This window comes from Chamaea fasciata, unplaced genomic scaffold, assembly GCF_029207755.1.
Source record: "Chamaea fasciata isolate MVZ Bird 193981 ecotype frontalis unplaced genomic scaffold, bChaFas1.0.hap1 SCAF_9, whole genome shotgun sequence".
Lineage (NCBI taxonomy): Eukaryota > Metazoa > Chordata > Aves > Passeriformes > Sylviidae > Chamaea > Chamaea fasciata.
Genome location: NW_027094094.1, coordinates 15,116,886 through 15,134,590, shown reverse-complemented (window position 1 = coordinate 15,134,590; position 17,705 = coordinate 15,116,886). Strand labels below are relative to the sequence as shown.

The following is a 17,705-nucleotide window of genomic DNA, read 5'->3' as shown; positions in this document are numbered from 1 at the left end:
AAAATAGAAATAGTTTTGCAAAGAAAAATTTTTTAAAAAATTCATTTTTCTTTGTGAAGCATAAGTCAGGTCAGCTGAACAGTAGGCTCTTCCTTAGAAAAAACACGGTCCTTAGTCTGTAAACCAGGACATCGACACTTGTTTTGACACTCCACTGTATTGGATTAGGAGGAAATTATCCCTTAACCCACAATAAAAATTTCAGCATAATGAAGAATTTTTATCAGCCACTATTTTGTCTTCCTCTACAACTAGAAGAGAGAACAAAGGTTTAGCGGAGAATTTTGATTATTCAAAATTTGCCTGGTCTCCTAGAGGGGAAGTCAAAATGTTGGCAGTTTCTCCTAAAGGAATTTCTGATTCTCAGCTTTGGAAAAAATCCATGGATCAGACTGTTCCAAATCTCCAAAGCTCAGACAGCTCTTGGGGCTGCAAGCTCTGAGGGGTTTTCTTGGCTGGCTGCTCCAGGCCCATGGAGCCAATGAACCCTGGGGACCCTGGCTCTGGAGTACTTAAAATGACTTATTTGAACTCAGGCTCCCAGTAGCTTGTCAGGCAGATTAATGAGAAGATGTGCAAGATGGCAGGAGCTCAAATAGGCTTAGATTTTTTAAAATTGCCTGGTAAGCTAGGTTCTATTGGATTGGGACTTTTTTCAGGACAATATTTTGGTAATTACATCATTTTTATGGAACACCCAGGATAAGTGAGTAGGAAAATTCCAATTAAGTCAAATTCAGTAGTGTTTTGCTGATTAGATCTGTTCAAAAGACAATGTGATATTGTTTTTGCGCGACTATACACGTGTTACGTAGGAATACTGTTCCCTAGAACTCTCTCTTCTCTGGGAATCCTGGGAAGTTGCATTCTAGTGATTTTCAGCCAGCCAAATCCATACATCATCTCTCTCAGTACAGCTTGCTGTGAGGATATCCCAAACTTAACTACAGAAAGCTTCTGAAAGATCTACTGTTCTGTGTAAAACCCAGCCCTACCTACATTGTGAATGAATATGACTTTTTAAAATGGAGAATTTATCAACATTTTTCACTATTGCTTCCTAACTAAACTTCCTTATCTGAATTATCTTAATAATTCAGATATAATTAAATCTGAATTATTAAAAATTAGGACTATTTCCAAATACTTCAGAATCTATAGGAAAATAAAAATCTTTTTGTTTCTTTTTACCTTTTGGTAACTATTTCGAAACTATTCCTTGGAGTTACAGTAAAGAATGAGGTTCAAAGCTTCCTCACTGTATGTCACACAGTTTCAGCTGCAGTGGGGTTCCCTACTGCTCTTTCCTTTCATTCAGAGTATATTTACTTTTCTTGATGCTGTTTGCTGTTTAGCAGCTACTCAGAACCAGCCCTGCACAAAACAGAAACTAACTTCAACTGTTCCATGCTAGAAATTCTGAGTGATACATTTCCTCAAATTGTTATCTTTTGGGTATGGAAGGGAGGATGGGAGAGTTGGGCTGAACGAGTGGTGGGATGAGGTGGCTGGATGCTGCAGGTATTTTTCTCTATTCCTGTTTCATGTCAGGAGATTTCTAAGGATGGCATGTGGAACAGTTTCATGGCTGGATTGTGGCCGTGTCGAAAGTGTCTCTCTCCTCCATTTTACATACCACTCACCAGTGGAAATTCTCAAACCAGGTGTGAGATCAGAGGATTAATTTTGTCTTGTAAATTCTAATTTATAACTTCTATAAACCCATATATTTTCACAATATTCCAAGGAATCCCTTTCAAGTCCAATTATAATTTTATGCAGTTCATGACAGGAAAATTAAGTGATGTAAATAATCAGCATTGATTTTTAAGGTGAAAGAATAGATGGAGTTCTTAAGATATAATAGATTAATTGAATTATTAGCAATATTAGCATATGAATGTTTTTTGCTGTTAGTAGAATGTTCTACTGACATTGTAGGTTGGGTTTTTTTGTAAGAGAAGGATCATGAGCTCAGTGTTATTTTGAAGAGTCACTGAGGCAGAAAGCAGTTATTAATTTTATGTCCTATGTAAATTTAAGATGGGAAATAGGTCCCTTAATGTTTTCTATTAGAGAATTATTGGAAAAAATATGACACCATACAAACGACTGATTGATGATTGATGACAGTTTTGCATTTAAAAAACCTTGTATGAATTTGAATGGCATGCAATGTTATTTAGTTGTTGAATAACAAGAGAGGTGGTTTATATAACTGTTCGGAATAACAAACTCACAAGATGCTCTGAAAATTTCATAATGGGGCCCAGCTTTGCAAGCCATTAAGTGCTGTACAGTTACACTGAATATAGTAGGACTCTGTGATCACAATCTTTAAGGAAAAAGTTTACTTTTTCTTGGGGAACCATAGTAAGCATGAAAGGGGAAATTTATCCTGGGATCCCTTTCACACTGTGAAGCTCACATGCACTCAATTGTCACCATCAGTATTGCACAGTCTTTCACCACTTACCTGCAGAGTGAATTCTAACCTACAGAAACCTGACTGACTCTTCAGGCAGGGCTTGTCCTGCCTGCCTTAGCATGTATCTGTAAAGCTAAATGAAGTCGTGATTACAGCCCCAGTAAATCACTATTTTATGACAGTAATGCTCTGATGAGCTGGCTTCAGAGTGTCTGAATTCTGCTACTGCTCATCTTTTGCCCAGGTAGCTGTTCCACAGACAGCCTCCATGTCTGCAGCAGGCAGCCCATCCAGCCATGCCTGGCAACATCCTTGAGCTTCTAGCCTCCCTCATAATATTCAAAATTTTCTCTGGCTGAGTCTGCATCTGTGTTGTGACTTTTATTTTGAAACATGACTTACCTGACAGTGGCCATGCTGGTGCAAAAAGTCATGTTCATATGTTCCTGTGGTGGCTTGGCTCAGAGGACAGAACCTGCTCTGAAGCCAGACTGGTTGCAGGTGGCTGGGCGGTTAGCTGCCCTGCCAGGACTTAGCAAATATGTCTCCTAATAAAAAGCCAACTTTGTTTTTCAAGCAGGTGTACTTTCGTTTCCCTGCCCAGCACATTATTTCTAAAAAACCTGTATAACCAGAAAGAGCTGTCTATGATTTTATAACCTCATTTTATTACATAAAGTTGTGTAATATTCACAGTGTTTAAATGTGTATTCAGTAGTTAGTCTCTAACTCAGTTTTTTGGTATTATCTGAGAAAATCTACGCTACCATTCATTGAAAGAGATGCTTGCAGAAGTTTACTTGCACAGTTAGAGACATTTTTTATGATTCTGTAAAAATTGAAAGTTATAGTCTTATTTTGGCAGATGCTGCTCTAAAATTATAAAGTTATAATGGTGATATAATCAGTCTTGAGAACATCTTGATGAATTAAACATGCTGCAGCTGCGGAGTTTGCTTTAGACATCTGCAACAATGATTGGATTAAAGCTACAGCAAACATAAAGATCCAGAATTTATAATATTGATTTTCACCGTGTTCTCTACAACTACCTGAAAGGAAGTTGTAGCCATGTGGGGCTTGGCCTCTTCTCCCAGGTTAGAGTGACAGGACAAGAGGACACAGTCTCAAGCTACATCAGAGGTGGTTTAGATTGGACATCAGGAAGCATTTCTTCACAGAAAGGGTGATTGGGCTTTGGAAGGAGCTGCATGTGATGGAGTCACCATCCCTGGAGGTGTTTTAGGAAAGACTGGATGCGGCACTCAGTGCCTTGGTCTGGTTGACAAGGTGGTATTGGGTCATAGACTGGACTTGATGGTCTCAGAGGTCTTTTCCAACATAATCGATTCCATGATTCTAAGATTACTAAAATTAAACACTGAGTCACTGTAAACAGATGCACATACTTTCATTTATGTCTCATTCTCTCTCAGGAAAGTGGAAATTGCATATGTGATTTGGGCGATTTTTTCTTTTTGCACCTGGTTTATTTTTAAAAATTAAGAAATAAAATAATCTACTTTTCTTATCTCCTGCTAAGTTAAAAATGATGATGGATTTTCTTACAAACTGTGCTTCTCCTCAGTGTTCTCTTGGCATTTTAAATTTTTCTCATACAGCATATGATTGGCCATTTTTACAAAGTTTGCATGTAATTAATAAATATTTTTAGCTACACTTAATCTCTTTGCAATACCAAGCTGTACATCTAACACAAAGATAAAAGTACGTAATTGTCATTTCTTATGCTCGGTGTGTTTTCGGAGCAGTTCAGTGAAACCTGTATTGCTAATTAAAAGATATCTCTCAAAATGTATAAGTAGGTGCAGATCCTGAATATTTTGACTATACCTTTTTACTCCTTTTAATTTCTAGGGCAGTACAGAACCAAAAATATGCAATTATTCAGTCAGTATGCTGGGATAAGTTATCGAATGGGGAGTTACCGAGTCTCATATTTTCTGACAAAAGGAAGAAGTAGTTAATTTGAGAAGAAGCTAGGTAGAGAGGAAACTGGAAAAGGAAGCAGCTGAGGACCAGAGAGGAAAAGGGCATAGAAGTGGGAGTCAGAAGGGGATGGTGGATGTACAGATTTGATAAGTAAATGCAGAGTGGCTGGAAAAAGCAATGGGGAATGGAAAGGGTAGATTTAATTAGCAGCTCCATTGTGGAAACGAATCTAGGTTTGCTGAAGAGACAACTGAAAAGGGGTACAAAAATAGAATGACAGGGAAGAGATCTAAGTGGAAGTTTGATGGACTGAAAAATAAATTAAATTCATCAGGCTAATGCTCTAAGCTGGCAACAAGAAGTAGGTAAATGTTCCGCTGCCCCAAGTAACAAAGTAAACCATGCAAATCTTACTTAACTCTGGATATGGTGTGAGAGGAGCCTAGAGTTACATCAGAAATCTGAGATCAGACATCAACTTAGCATGGGGGAGCAGCAAAGACAGGGAGCTAGAACAGATACAGATTATAAAAGCTCAGTTTCCTAAGACTGATTGATCCCACATTGGTCTGCAGCTCAAGATTGTGTCAGCGCTGTCAGCAAATATTTGTTAGCCCTGTAGCACAGTACATTTCCTGCCTAGTGAACAAAGCCTAAGTATCTTACAGGATTTGAAGTAAGCAGCATTTCTTTGAAGAAATGAAGTGTCTATGCATAAACATAGGAAAATTGAATTAAGGTCAAAATTCAATCCACCACATTCTGGGATTTCTTAAATTGCAGGTCTTCGATTTTGCAATCCCAATAAAGTTCTTCTGAAGTGGTTTGTTTATAGTAATCCCATATGAATTACTCACAACTGAGTTTCATAAAATCCAGGATTCTGCATTTTTCTCATTTCATTCACTCTTACAAAGCTTTATAAGGTAAAATATAAAAAAACCAACAGTATTTGACAAAGCTGCTGTAAATAGCACAGACTTAGAGTGAAATGTGAGTATAGCTAAAGTGAAAAAGGAAATAATCCCTGAGACTATTTTTAAGGACTTTGTGGTAGTACTGAAGTTGTCAGAGAGCTGCGGGGACAATAAATTTTTGATCTGCTTTTGTTTACAGCAGTGTGCTACTTAATATGTTAAAAATTTTGCCTGTGTTATCAGATAGGGAGTTCCAAGTTTCATTTCGCTTTGTGTGCCCCAAACTGAAAACATTTGAGTCTGGATGGCAATGTATTGTGGAATGTTTTTAATTTTTAAAATTCTAATGGGAGATTGGATGCATAAAAATGTAGTGTTTTGCAACAAAGTTACCACAGATCTGTCATTTTTAACAGACAGTAGTTCCATTTTATGTACAACATGTTCTTGTTTACAAACTAAATTTTAGCAAGTTCTCTTAAGTCAATAGATAATGTTTTTTAATATTTTATTTTTCAAACTGTCAGTACTTCAGCACTGTTTTTTTTTCTTTCCCCATCAAAACTGCTTGGAGTAAGTTGATTGCCTGTAGAAAACATGAAAATATTTTGTTACACTGTGTTATGATATGGTTGGTTAAGTGCCTAGAATATTCTAATATTAGCCTGATTATTCTATTTTACTTGATTAATTTACTTGTTACTGTTCAGAATTTAATATCAATAAACCTGTAACAAGAGCCAGAGATGAATTTAAGAGAAACATTCCAGTCTGGTATTTCTGATTAAAAGCACAAGACATGTCCAGTGGTAAAATGAAATGAGAATTTATGATTATGGCTTCTATTACATTCAAAAATTATTCATGCCCGGAATTATCAGAATAAATTCCACTGCGTTATTTTGCATCAGTACCATTACACATGATTTTGCCTGAGGGTATCAAGTCAATGGGTAATGCTTGCAATACTGCTTTTTCAATCATGGTTTGTTATACTGTCATTTCAAAAAGTAATTTTTTTTCTCTCTGATTTATCATCTTATTTGTAGCTGGCTTAGGAACAGATTAGTTTTTATTTTAAGGCGGGCATGCTGATGTGAATATTACTGCAGAAAATACCAGTTAAACATTAAAATTATATATGGATATAATATATTGTCAGAGAAACTTCGTATTATTGCTAATGAAAACTGTTATGATACTGTCAAATGAAAAATGCACAATATCTGCAAATGTTGTGGGATATTATTATTGAATTTGTTGCCATAGTTCACATTTCTAGCACAATTAGTACTTCAGAATTTATGTTCCGTAATTATAAATTTGTTTGTGCTGTTGATAGTCTCATTCATAAACATAGCTTAATTATTTAGTAAGATGTCTAATTACAAGCAAAGCAAAATCACCAATAGCCAGTCTTAAAAACAAACCTCTTAAAAGAAAAGAAAACAAATGAAAAGCACTGGGAAAAGCACAGAAGGAAAAACACCTGAAAGTTGCTAGTCATGTTGTTTAGGAAAGTACTAGAAAACAGATTGTCAGATGTTATAACTATCCACAAAGTATAAACAATGTTTGTTGACCATAATGAAGCTAAATTCTGATGGGTAATTACTTGTTGGGGGTTAGGTTTACTACACAGTTCCTTAATTCTGTAATGTTTTTTTCATCAAGCAATGTTTCACGTTGAGAATGTTGTCTGTCAGAGTACTGGTGGAATGAGCTGCTGTCCCTCTCAGGCTGAAGAGCAGTATGGCTATCAGGGCCATGAAGAAGTTACATTTTTCCATGGTACTTTCTGGCAGTGTTTGTACTATGCAAGACAATCATCGTAAAATTATTTGAAAGCTCTTGCATAATGACAGGATTGTATGCATTTTTATATGGAAATTGCTTTACTTAGCCTTTTTTTCTTCTTCTGTTTCCTCCTCACCCTCTCCATAAAATAATTTTCTTGCTGTGAAGGTTACTGAACACAGTAAAAATTGTTAGCACCTTGTCTACCTGATGATCAGCTGGAGATTTCAGAGAAGTAGCCACTATTTTACACATCAGTGTTGCGTTGTATTCCCATATTTCACTGTCGATTGAAGGCACTCCTATCAGTCAGTGCACTGCAGGAGTTTATGGATCTTCCATAGAGCTTTCTCTATAGTTGCTTTACAAAATTCTGGGTCTGTAAGTGGTGTAAAATTGCAAAGCTATTTGTTATGCTGAAACTCAGAGCAGTTTTATGTTTTCCACCCAAGACGTACAACATTCATTCTTGTAAAGTTAACAGTAACACAGAGAAGGAAGAGAAAAATGCTAGCTCGTGCTCAGTGCCTGCAGAGCCTGCTTTCACCCTGGTCATGGCAGGGGATGGGAGAGAGATGCTGATCCCCCTTTCCTTCAGAGAGAGGATGGAGCTGGTTGTGATGCTGAAGGTAAGGCTGCCTGGAACAACATGAGAGATGTGAATGACAGAGGGATATCCTTGGGCATGGGCTGCGCCTGGTTATGGATAGATCAAGGAGATGCACCTTCATCTGTTAAAAAGAAATGGAATCATAGTCCCTGTGGCTTAACATTGATGTCACTAAATTCTGATACTGATGTCAATAATTTTTAAATGTTTATGGTGCCTCTGGGCTCATTTTAGTAATTTTAGTAAAAATCTCTCTCTGTTACCTTATGTGTTCCTTTTTGACATACAGCATAGAAAACACAGCCCACTCTCCTGCTTAAGGTGATGCTCAGTGACTCAAGTTCCACATGGTAAGGCTAGAAAATAGCATGGAGCTAGGTATTTAGGGAGGATTTTAAAGAAATGTGCTTGGGAGGGTCCAGCTTTCACTCACATTTCTTGTATTATTATGCCTTACAATAATCAATTAAATCAATACAAACCAAGTAGTGGTGCTTGTCTTTAGGTTAGTTAACTCAAATATAGACAAAACAACACGATAATTATGTCAGCAAAATGCTTATTTTCCTTGAAATCAGTTCCTAGCTATTGTTATGAAGAGTTTTTATGCATTTTCTGATAAGCTTCCTCAGACTTTGTGGCTCATACCTTTTAGAGCTTCTATCTGTACCGTTTATCAACAAATTCAGTCCACAAAAATTCACTCCAGAAACTGATTGCTTTTTGATAATGAGGAAGGTGGGAATATCTTTTTGCAAATAAACAACTTCTGAACAGGGAGTAACTGAAACACGCAAAGTGTGCAACATCCTTTTTCTCCCTTCCTTGCAGTGGCTCCTTTTGCTGTCACTTTCCAGGCACTGCCTGCACCTTCCTCTCAGCAACCCACTAACCCACATATCCATTCAGATGAGACAAAAACAGGTTAAGCTTTTTCTTGAACCTGCTATAAGTCTTAACTAAGACACTAATAAGTTTTTCTGGACTATTGCTCTATTCTAGGGGTCCTTGTTTGCTTTTTCACTGGCTGGTGGTTGAGTAAATTTGTTTGGTTCTGTAAATTTTGGCTTGAGTAAAATATTCTGAGTCTTATATTAGATATTTAAGTCTGAGTTTGCATGAATCTGAAAAAAATCAATTCAGAAACATCTGAACTCAAATTCCACTGAATTTTTCTCTTCCCTACTTTCTTCAGTTTTACCTCCCTGTCTTGTTATGTGTTGGACTCGTTCTTCATATGGAGGTGCTGAACTGCAGAAGCTCATCAGCATGTTCAGGATGCTTCAATATGGTAGGAACTGTTAGCACAGGAGGCCCATGAGGAAGTAATGTCAAGTCAATCATTCAATAACTCATCCATCCAGGTTTGGGTTTAGTCTTTTTCTACCCTGTTTCTACATTCTCCTTTCTGTCCTTCTGTCCTGCATTTTTTTTTTTAATTTTAAAACTTATTTTTATAAAATTCTAGTAGCATCTACATATTTATGATTCCAGGATAAACCTAATTGAATTTGATAGGGATCAAGCATAAATACAACTCAAAGTGTTTATTCTGGGACTCGCAGTAACTTAATTGTCAATAAATATAATGTCCAATTAGTTGTGCCATGGAGTGAATTTGGATAATGTTTCATCAATCAGTCTGTTTAATTTGATTACCTCTCTCTGATTGACCTTTCTGGGAGCAGACGTGGGAGTGAAGCTAAAGCAAACATATGCTCTGCCTGTTTGTCTTGTCTTCTCATGGGCTTTCCTGACTCAGTTGCTTTGACAGTGGTCCTTGTACTTGTCAAATCCAAGGATTCTTAGACATCTGCATTCAGCACATTCAATGGTTGGCTTTGGAACTCAAGTTTTTGTTCGAAAATTGTGCTTCCTTTGCTAGGGGATTACTTTTTTATGACCTCTGTGTTTTCAAGTTTACTTTTTATTGTGAGCTAATGGAGGTATTCAGGCTCGTGAAACAGCTCAGGCTTCCCAGTGGAAAACAGCATTGAACTTTATGGTTTCCTAGAGCTTGTTTGCTAAGGTTCACCAAAAATCCATGCAGCTCTCTGTAGTCAAATGGAAAAGCCTTTGGGATGCCTTTTATTTTGCACTGAGACCTTCCTTTTCTTCTCACTGGATTTGTGTACTGTCAGTCACAGGCATCTTCGACTCTCAAAAATAGCAAGCAAATGCAATTATACAGGTATAAAGCATCAAGTGGGTGCCTACATATTTTTAGCATTGGAAAATTAGAACAGCTGATGGAACAGCATATTTTTTTGCTTTCTAGTCTGTTCTTTCTTTCTAGTCTGTTCTTTCTTTCTTTCTTTCTTTCTTTCTTTCTTTCTTTCTTTCTTTCTTTCTTTCTTTCTTTCTTTCTTTCTTTTTTCTTTCTTTTCTTACCTTTCAGGCAGGCCTCATTTCTGTTTTTAAAGAATAATTAGAGCAAGTCCCGAAATTTTCTTGCAATTCCGATCATACAACAAATGAAAATATGACTACTTCAACCTTCCAAATGTCATCTTATCTCTTTTCTCCTCAGTATTTTGTGGATTAGAAGAAGTTGCTTGGGGCTATTGTCGCATATTACACTTAATATTCATGTACCAAGAAAAAATTGTATGTACTACAGCTACTTGTTTAAAAATATTTAACAGTTGCTGCTATAGCATTCACAGAAATTCTCCCGTGAAAGTGTTGGTTGTTTGCACCTATTCTAACTTGTTGGTTTTATTTCAGTATATGGTTATTTTAACATTTTCACAGATGAGAATTAATTTAGTGCTCTATCCATTTATTGTCAGAACCTTGTACTGAACTCAATAAAATAGGACCACTGAGTATAGAAGACAGCCAGTCTAAGAATTGCAGGAAATACTGAAACAAAAATACTTCAGTGGATTGCTTTGTGGATATGTGATTGTACAGACTTCCTTGATGCAGTGCTCAGACTACCATACAAGCTGAATATTTTCAGCTTGGTATGCAGGAGTTTAAGTCAAAATGATCCAAAAGTCACGAAATAACGAAGTGTATAGCCATACTGTCAGGTATACATTTCAAATGGCTGATTTAGTAAACACAACTTCCTAACGTTTCTGCAGTGCTGGTGTGACCCATGGGCCTTGGTGGTGCATCAACACCTGAGCTGGAGAACTGGCCCAGGGGCAGAGAACAGGTGGGGTAACACTCAGGTCAGGTAAACACACAGAACTTTCCCACTACCAATCATGTGGAAGATAGGATGAATTACTTATGTGTCTGCCTTCACAATTCTTTCTGTGAGCACCTTCTGTTAATTATTTTTTCAAGGATATAAATGCTGTTTATGTAAATGGGATCAGAGAAAACGGGAGGGTGACCAATTTAATACGTTTGTACTTTTAGTCTGATAACCCATTGAGGTGCATTCTATCAGCTGTGGGTCTGTCACTATAGTGCACTGCTTCACGGAATGCAATGACCTTTCATATCTAAAGAAGCTGTTGCAAGGAATGTAAGAAGCATCATCTTTTCATTTGTCTCAAATATCTTTAATTAAAACTCTTCAACTGACTTGACATTAGAGATGACTTGTGAAGATGTCACTAAAGTGACAAATCCATGTGTAAGAAATTTAAGGTGCATTGTGGTGTCTTCAACCATGGCTGATTAAGCAAGTCCTGTTGCTATCATCATTCATCTACAACTGACTTTACCCATAAATCATTTTTTTCAGAATGGACTCTGTCCAAGCACAATGAACAATTAAGTTCCAAGTTTGCAAATGACAGTCTGTCCTCTTCTTTTCTGTTGTTCATTTATCATTGTCTTGCTTACGGCCACTGTGATAATTTGAGATGTAAAGTGACGGGGGTTAAGACTGCTTGGTATTTATCATTCAGTGTACTGGTGGAACTACAAAGCTAGGTATGATCATATTGTCATTATATCTCCACTTCAATAATTTTTAAAAGAAAAGGAAATATTAAGGTAATTAAACTGATGTGAATATGTGTCACATTAAACAATAAGAAAATCAGTGATGGAAGACAAAAATTAAATTTAAAATCCCTAAATATCTTGTTTAAGATTTTGCCATTTTAAAGCATGCAACATAATCCTGGACACAAAGAAAAGGTTAGAATAAATGTGTATGTTCATGCCATTCCAGGCGCTTGTCTAGAAGCAAAGTTGTATCAAAGAGTATTTTGTAAATTGTTAACAAGATACTGTTGGCAATAATCTCCATGCCCTTCCTCCCCTCCCCAATTTATTTCATGCAATAGTATGTCAGGAGTTCAGACAGACCTTACTGTTTATGGTCCTTCAGGGTCTTTTACAAAAGGAAGGTATGTGCCTCATACACAATGTTATAATTTTCAAAAAGATAGTGAAATCTGCCAGAGTAGGACTGCATTCTTTCTGAATTACAGCTGTAAAGCATATTAAAGTCAAGGCTCTGAAAAGAGTAGGGAAAATGGGATATGGAAGAAAATTACTTGATCTTTAAGGACACAATTTGGCTGTGACTTATTCAAGAACAAATGTTCAAATAGTTTATAAAGCAGAATTATGGCAGTAATCAATTAGGAACATTCATACTTAATTCTTGTTCTTCAGCTAATACCAAGGATTAGAAGGATTTAAAAAAGGAAATTAGTTAGATTTTCACCACGTGTCTCATCTTCAGAATAGTGCATTTCACATGTACATACAAACCTGGAGCTCTTCACTCTGCAGCAGATTCTGCTAGTTCAGAACCATCAAATCCCAGTTCATCAATGATAAGATGTGGTAGTGATTTCTATTTTTGGGCACCTCAAACTAATTTTCTAAGTTCATCTTGAGATGGATGAAATAGTAATGAAATGCTGTAGTGACAGGCTAAGATTTATTAATAGCATTACTCAAGTGTAAGAGATTATTTATTTTGGTATTGGGCAACACACTGTTATTGCCAAGCAATTTGGTAATAAACAGTAGGATATCAGTCTGCTTGGAATACAATTAAATGTGTGCCTTTCAAGAAGGCTATGCTCTTGGCTAATGCTGATTTATTTAACTAAAACTAGAATTCTGCTTTATTAAGTAATGGTTTCATTTTGCTGGATTCACTGTATTAAAATGTGATATGAAACCAAGTGACAGTAGAAGTACAACATACATGAACTTTAGCCATGATAGTTAGGATATCATGAAGCTGTGCTAGCTCTGTGCCTTCACTCCCGCCTTCTCTTTCATCAAATGTATTATTGATCATTAATGCCAAAATGAAAAATAAGAGGTAGCAATTCATATAAGAAAACATTTGGATGGCAATTGTTCTATATTAGGTGTAGTTAATGGTCACGTTTACAACCACAAACATAATATTTACATCCATTGAAATGACAGAATTGATTACATGGGATAAAAGATAAGTGTACCAGAAGCTCCAGACCATTGTTTTTTGTAAATTTGATTGATGTTGAAGGACATGTTTTTGATCTGCAGAATATTAGTAAGAAGATGAAATAAAATCATGACTAGACTAGCAGTTCATTACTTCTCTTGAGCAAAAAGAAAAAAGCAAGAAAGAATGGTAGTGAGTGCAATAATTAAATTTGCACCACTATATAAGCTCTGCATAGATTGACACAGAAGGAAAATCATAGGTTATGATTAACATTAATAACACTTATATTGCTAAAGCAGGTGGCAGATATCAGCCAGGGATTCATTTAGAAACATTGCTTGTAGCTACTGAGAATGGTATTCAGCATCAAATACTTTGTATTAGAAATTTTCCCTGTCAAGCAAATGAAATGAGTTTAGCTTGCAGGAAAACATAAAGTGACAGAACAAAAGAAATGGAATGCAATTTGGGGTCCCAGAGATATGAAGGGCTTCTATTAAAGCGTGTCTGTAACATCTGTCTACAAGTGTAAGGTTTTTTTACTTGTTTTACTTATATTCTTTTTTTTTTTTTTTTTTTTTTTTTTTTTTTTTGCAGTAGTGTAGGAATACACTGCTTTTTTTGCAGTAGTGTATGGATTGCCCTCTTCTTCTTAGTAATACTAAAAGAAAACAAAAAACCAAAAAAACCAAAAAAAGAGAAACAACAAAAAAATCCCTAAAATCCTGTCATCCCAGGAGACACTTGAGGAACAAAATATCCTTAGTATTTTTATTCAATGGGCAGTTGTTGATGTCTTTTTTTTCTTTTATTCTGTTCAATTTATATTTTCTACCATTTTTTCTTCTTCTATCTATGGGAAAAAAATCAGTATTTCTGCTGTTTAGTGTTATTTGTAGGTTCCCTTTATTCCCGAATCTGACATTTGAACTTCCTAGGAAAAAGAGGATATTATTTTTCTATGATTTACAAGCAGTCTTTGCTATTGCAGAGATATCTTCAATCACTCAGTTCCCAGTTGTGAATGTCTGGTGCCAGAAGTTGTTCAACCATATCATGGGTTTACTCTGATCTAATTATGGACTCCTTTTCCTGACCCATTCCCATGGGGGTGCTGGTCAGCACAGCCCTCCTGGAGGCACTGCTTGGTGGCTGAGGGAGCAGAGCTGCAGGCACACATGTTCCCAAACGTCGTGGCAGAGAGATTCTCTTACTCAAAGGAATTTATTGGTTGGTTCTCTAGATAGCATCTCCTCTTTCACAACAGGGAGTAAATCTAGAAACTCAACCCTGAAGTTTTCACAACACATTGAGTTTGATTATTCAGAGTTGAACACAGACTTCAAATGATTCAGGAACTGCTGAAATATTAACTATTCTTTCTTGCTTCCAAACTCTAAATTATGAGGTTTTTGCTGTTTTAATATTCACCCACCTTGGCAGTTTTTTAATTGTTATTGTACTTTAGTGATGAAAGGAATGCATAAGGCTATGTACTTTATTATATCAACCATCATACGGGGGGTAGGCTTGTGAATGTTCCTGTATATGAATAATCTCCTGTATTTTCAGAAGTGCAGGTATGAAAAAACAAAATTGCTTTTTTTCTGTAAAACATTCAGAAGGAATGTGTGTAAAGAAAAAAAACCCTTGGGTTTTATTTGATGATTTTAATGCTTGGCTATGCACAATTAGTGTCACCATCAAATCAGTTTGAATGCACTTATAGAGAACATTAGTATATTAATTTTAAAACATTTATGATTTTATGAAGGAAGTCCCTCATGGAAGGGAAATATAAGTTGGATTTGAGGGTCTTGAAAAACTAAATCAAAACAAAATTGTAAGCTGGTCATTAAAAGTGAAAACATCAAGCAGCATTAAAATTCTTTTTTAACTTGCTTTTACATTTCAGGGTAGGCACACTGATGAAGACAGTGTATTCTATAGAGGATACAATGGGTAGAACTGTCAGAAATTAGCTCCTTTTCAACAGTAAAAAACATCAATTGAAATTTCTTTCTAACACCCTTATTGACTTTCTTTTAAATTTTTTTTTTCACAGAGGATCTTTCTCAAAGCGGGAAGTGAGGAAGAAATCTTTGCACATCTTGGCTTGGATTATGTCGAACCATGGGAAAGGAATGCTTAAAATTCTTTACCACTGTACCTTCATCAGTTGACTGCAATGGTCTTTTCTGCCCACCTTGCAGTCTGGTTTAGTTTTATATACATATATAATAAGGGTTTCTATGACACCAAAAAAAAAATCAAATAAGTATTAGTAGCCATTTTCATACGCTAATGTTCCTAGAAGATAGGAGTTTATGTTTTTCATAATCTTTTCCAGTCTTTTCTGGTTTTTAAGTTTCTATGTGGGAGTGATAAGACAGTGCTTGTTTTGGAGGGAAAACTTGGAACTGGTGAGATTTTTGCTTATGAGAGGAATTTAACATTAGTACGAACAATACTTGTTTTTTAAAATAGTTAGCTACAACAATGCATAAATAATTCAAAACATTTGAGCTGAGTCAAAACATTACTGAAATGTATGCTGGTTTTAAACTGAATTTCTAACATATTCTGCTGAATCCGTGTATAAAATTGCTCTGTATATAAGACTTAATGACCTAAGCAGTAACTACTTTGCAGTCTCAGCAACTTGAGGCTTCAGTTGTAATATTTTCCCAGGTAGGGCACCATTCTACAAAAACTATAAACATGTCGATAATTGAGTGAGAGTTAAGAAACATTTCACAGGAAGGGATTCCAAAGGAACAATCTTCAATTGTGTAGAAAAGTACTATAAATTTAAAGTACTGATTTGGATTAAAGACGATTCAGGTTATGTGGAGTAATGGTCCACGATCAGGAACTTGAATCATAACCTGCATGAAAACAATAGCTTTAACTGTCAGGCTGGTAACTGCTCCAAGACAAAAGATTTTAATTATCTGTTCTCAATTTAGATAGATGGAAATTTATTTATTAGTAAGTGTGAATGCCTTGGAATGGGATTTTATTTGAGCTATTGGCCTACTGGCTGCTATAGAGTGGTATTTCCTCTCTTTAGTCAGAAATTCATCTAGGATGTGAGGGGTGTTCTGATAAAAGCCCTATGAGATATTTTGGTTTCAGAAAATGTCCAGGTAGCTCTTGTGACCATAATGACAATGAAGAATTTGTAATACCTTTATCCTTTAGTAAACAGGGGTATTCAGTGCTTCAGGAAATGAAGCTATTTAGTGATCATTCATCATTTGAGAATAAAGGTGATTAAGAACACCAGGACTGGTGAAATGATTTTCTTCCTTAAAAATCCCTAAAAATTTTTTCTTCTGTTGAGGCTGACTACACCTCTTGACATGATAAGGAAAGAATGGCAATGCACAACAGTTATTACTGACAGTAAAAGCTTCCCATATTCAGTATTTCTATTAGTAAAAAGTATGGTTCATTTGTTACTCATTGCTTTCAGCTGGGATACAGACTTTTAAAGGACTGCATTGTAAACTATTCCAAAACCTCAGTCAGGGATGTAGAAAAATGTCTTAATGGCAGGAATTTGCTTCTTGCCTGTGTCAATAAACCCCCCCCTATTTAAGTGCAGTTTTGCTAACTGAGCTGAAAATACAATGCTACTTCCTAAACTGCTCTAACTCTAAAGCACTGGCACTGCTTCCTGCTTTATTGTGCTGATGTATGAAGTACCTTCTCTGTGTTTTGCATCAGGATGCTGACACTTAAGTAGCAGTGACATTTTTCAGTCCTAATGGAAGAAAACAAAAGCTATGATACTTTGTCTGAATATTCTTTCTACTTGGCGAACATTTATCAGAAATTACACATTCCAGTTGTGCTGTTTCTGAAAACTTGAAGACACACAGAAAATACCAAACATTCTGAATTCCACAAAACTAACTCACATCTTGGGTGCCTATCCATCACTTATAATTATGCCCCCTGTGAGGGAAAAGATACCAACACAAGTTGTCAGCTCCTCCAAGACTAGAAGAAATCAGCATACCACTTTATTCTTTTATTTCCCTCAATTTTTCTGAATTTTATTTAGAATACATCTTACAGATTGTTCACTGAATCAACTATTATAAAAAAATATGGACCTGATAAATGAGGGGTTGTGTCAAAGAGAAGAACAGCTTAGATGACCAGGATGGTTTGACCACGTAGAAGATGGCTTCCCTTGTGCACACCCTCACTGGAGAAACAGCTGCCCCAGTCACTATCACAGGTACCATGTGCAGGATCATCCCTGACAGCACCGGACAAACCACTCAGCTGAGACTATGACTAGAAAAGATAAAAGTCATATAGGAGAGCTGGATGGAGCAGGTGAAAGAAAATAAAGCCTTTATCAGCTGAGCATTTCTGGATCCATGTGCTAGTGAAAAGTGCCTCCAGTGTGATGGAGCTGCTGGGGTCCATGGTAATGAAGCTTCTGAACTCATGAAGGACAGGTGAGGCCTCAGGGCCTGGAAAGGGCAAACACTTGTAACAAGAACAGACCAACCTTTTTAACAGGAGGAAGGGAAGAGAGAATCTCAGATCAGTGCACTTAATAGCTCCTAAATTGGTAGAATGATTAATAGACTGTATTTTCAATGCACCTAGAGG

At 36.3% G+C, this 17,705-nt stretch overlaps 1 protein-coding gene across 3 annotated transcripts in view; it reads left to right on the top strand.

Moving 5' to 3' along the window:
• DNTT (DNA nucleotidylexotransferase) overlaps positions 1–16,358 on the top strand; it is a 128,927-nt gene extending 112,569 nt beyond the window's left edge. For all 3 annotated transcript variants that reach the window (XM_066191162.1, XM_066191163.1, XM_066191161.1), the window contains one exon: positions 15,136–16,358. In XM_066191162.1, coding sequence (XP_066047259.1) covers positions 15,136–15,222 — 87 coding nt within the window. In that variant the 3' untranslated portion in view covers positions 15,223–16,358. The remainder of the gene's footprint in view (positions 1–15,135) is intronic.
• Positions 16,359–17,705: the final 1,347 nt, after the last annotated feature.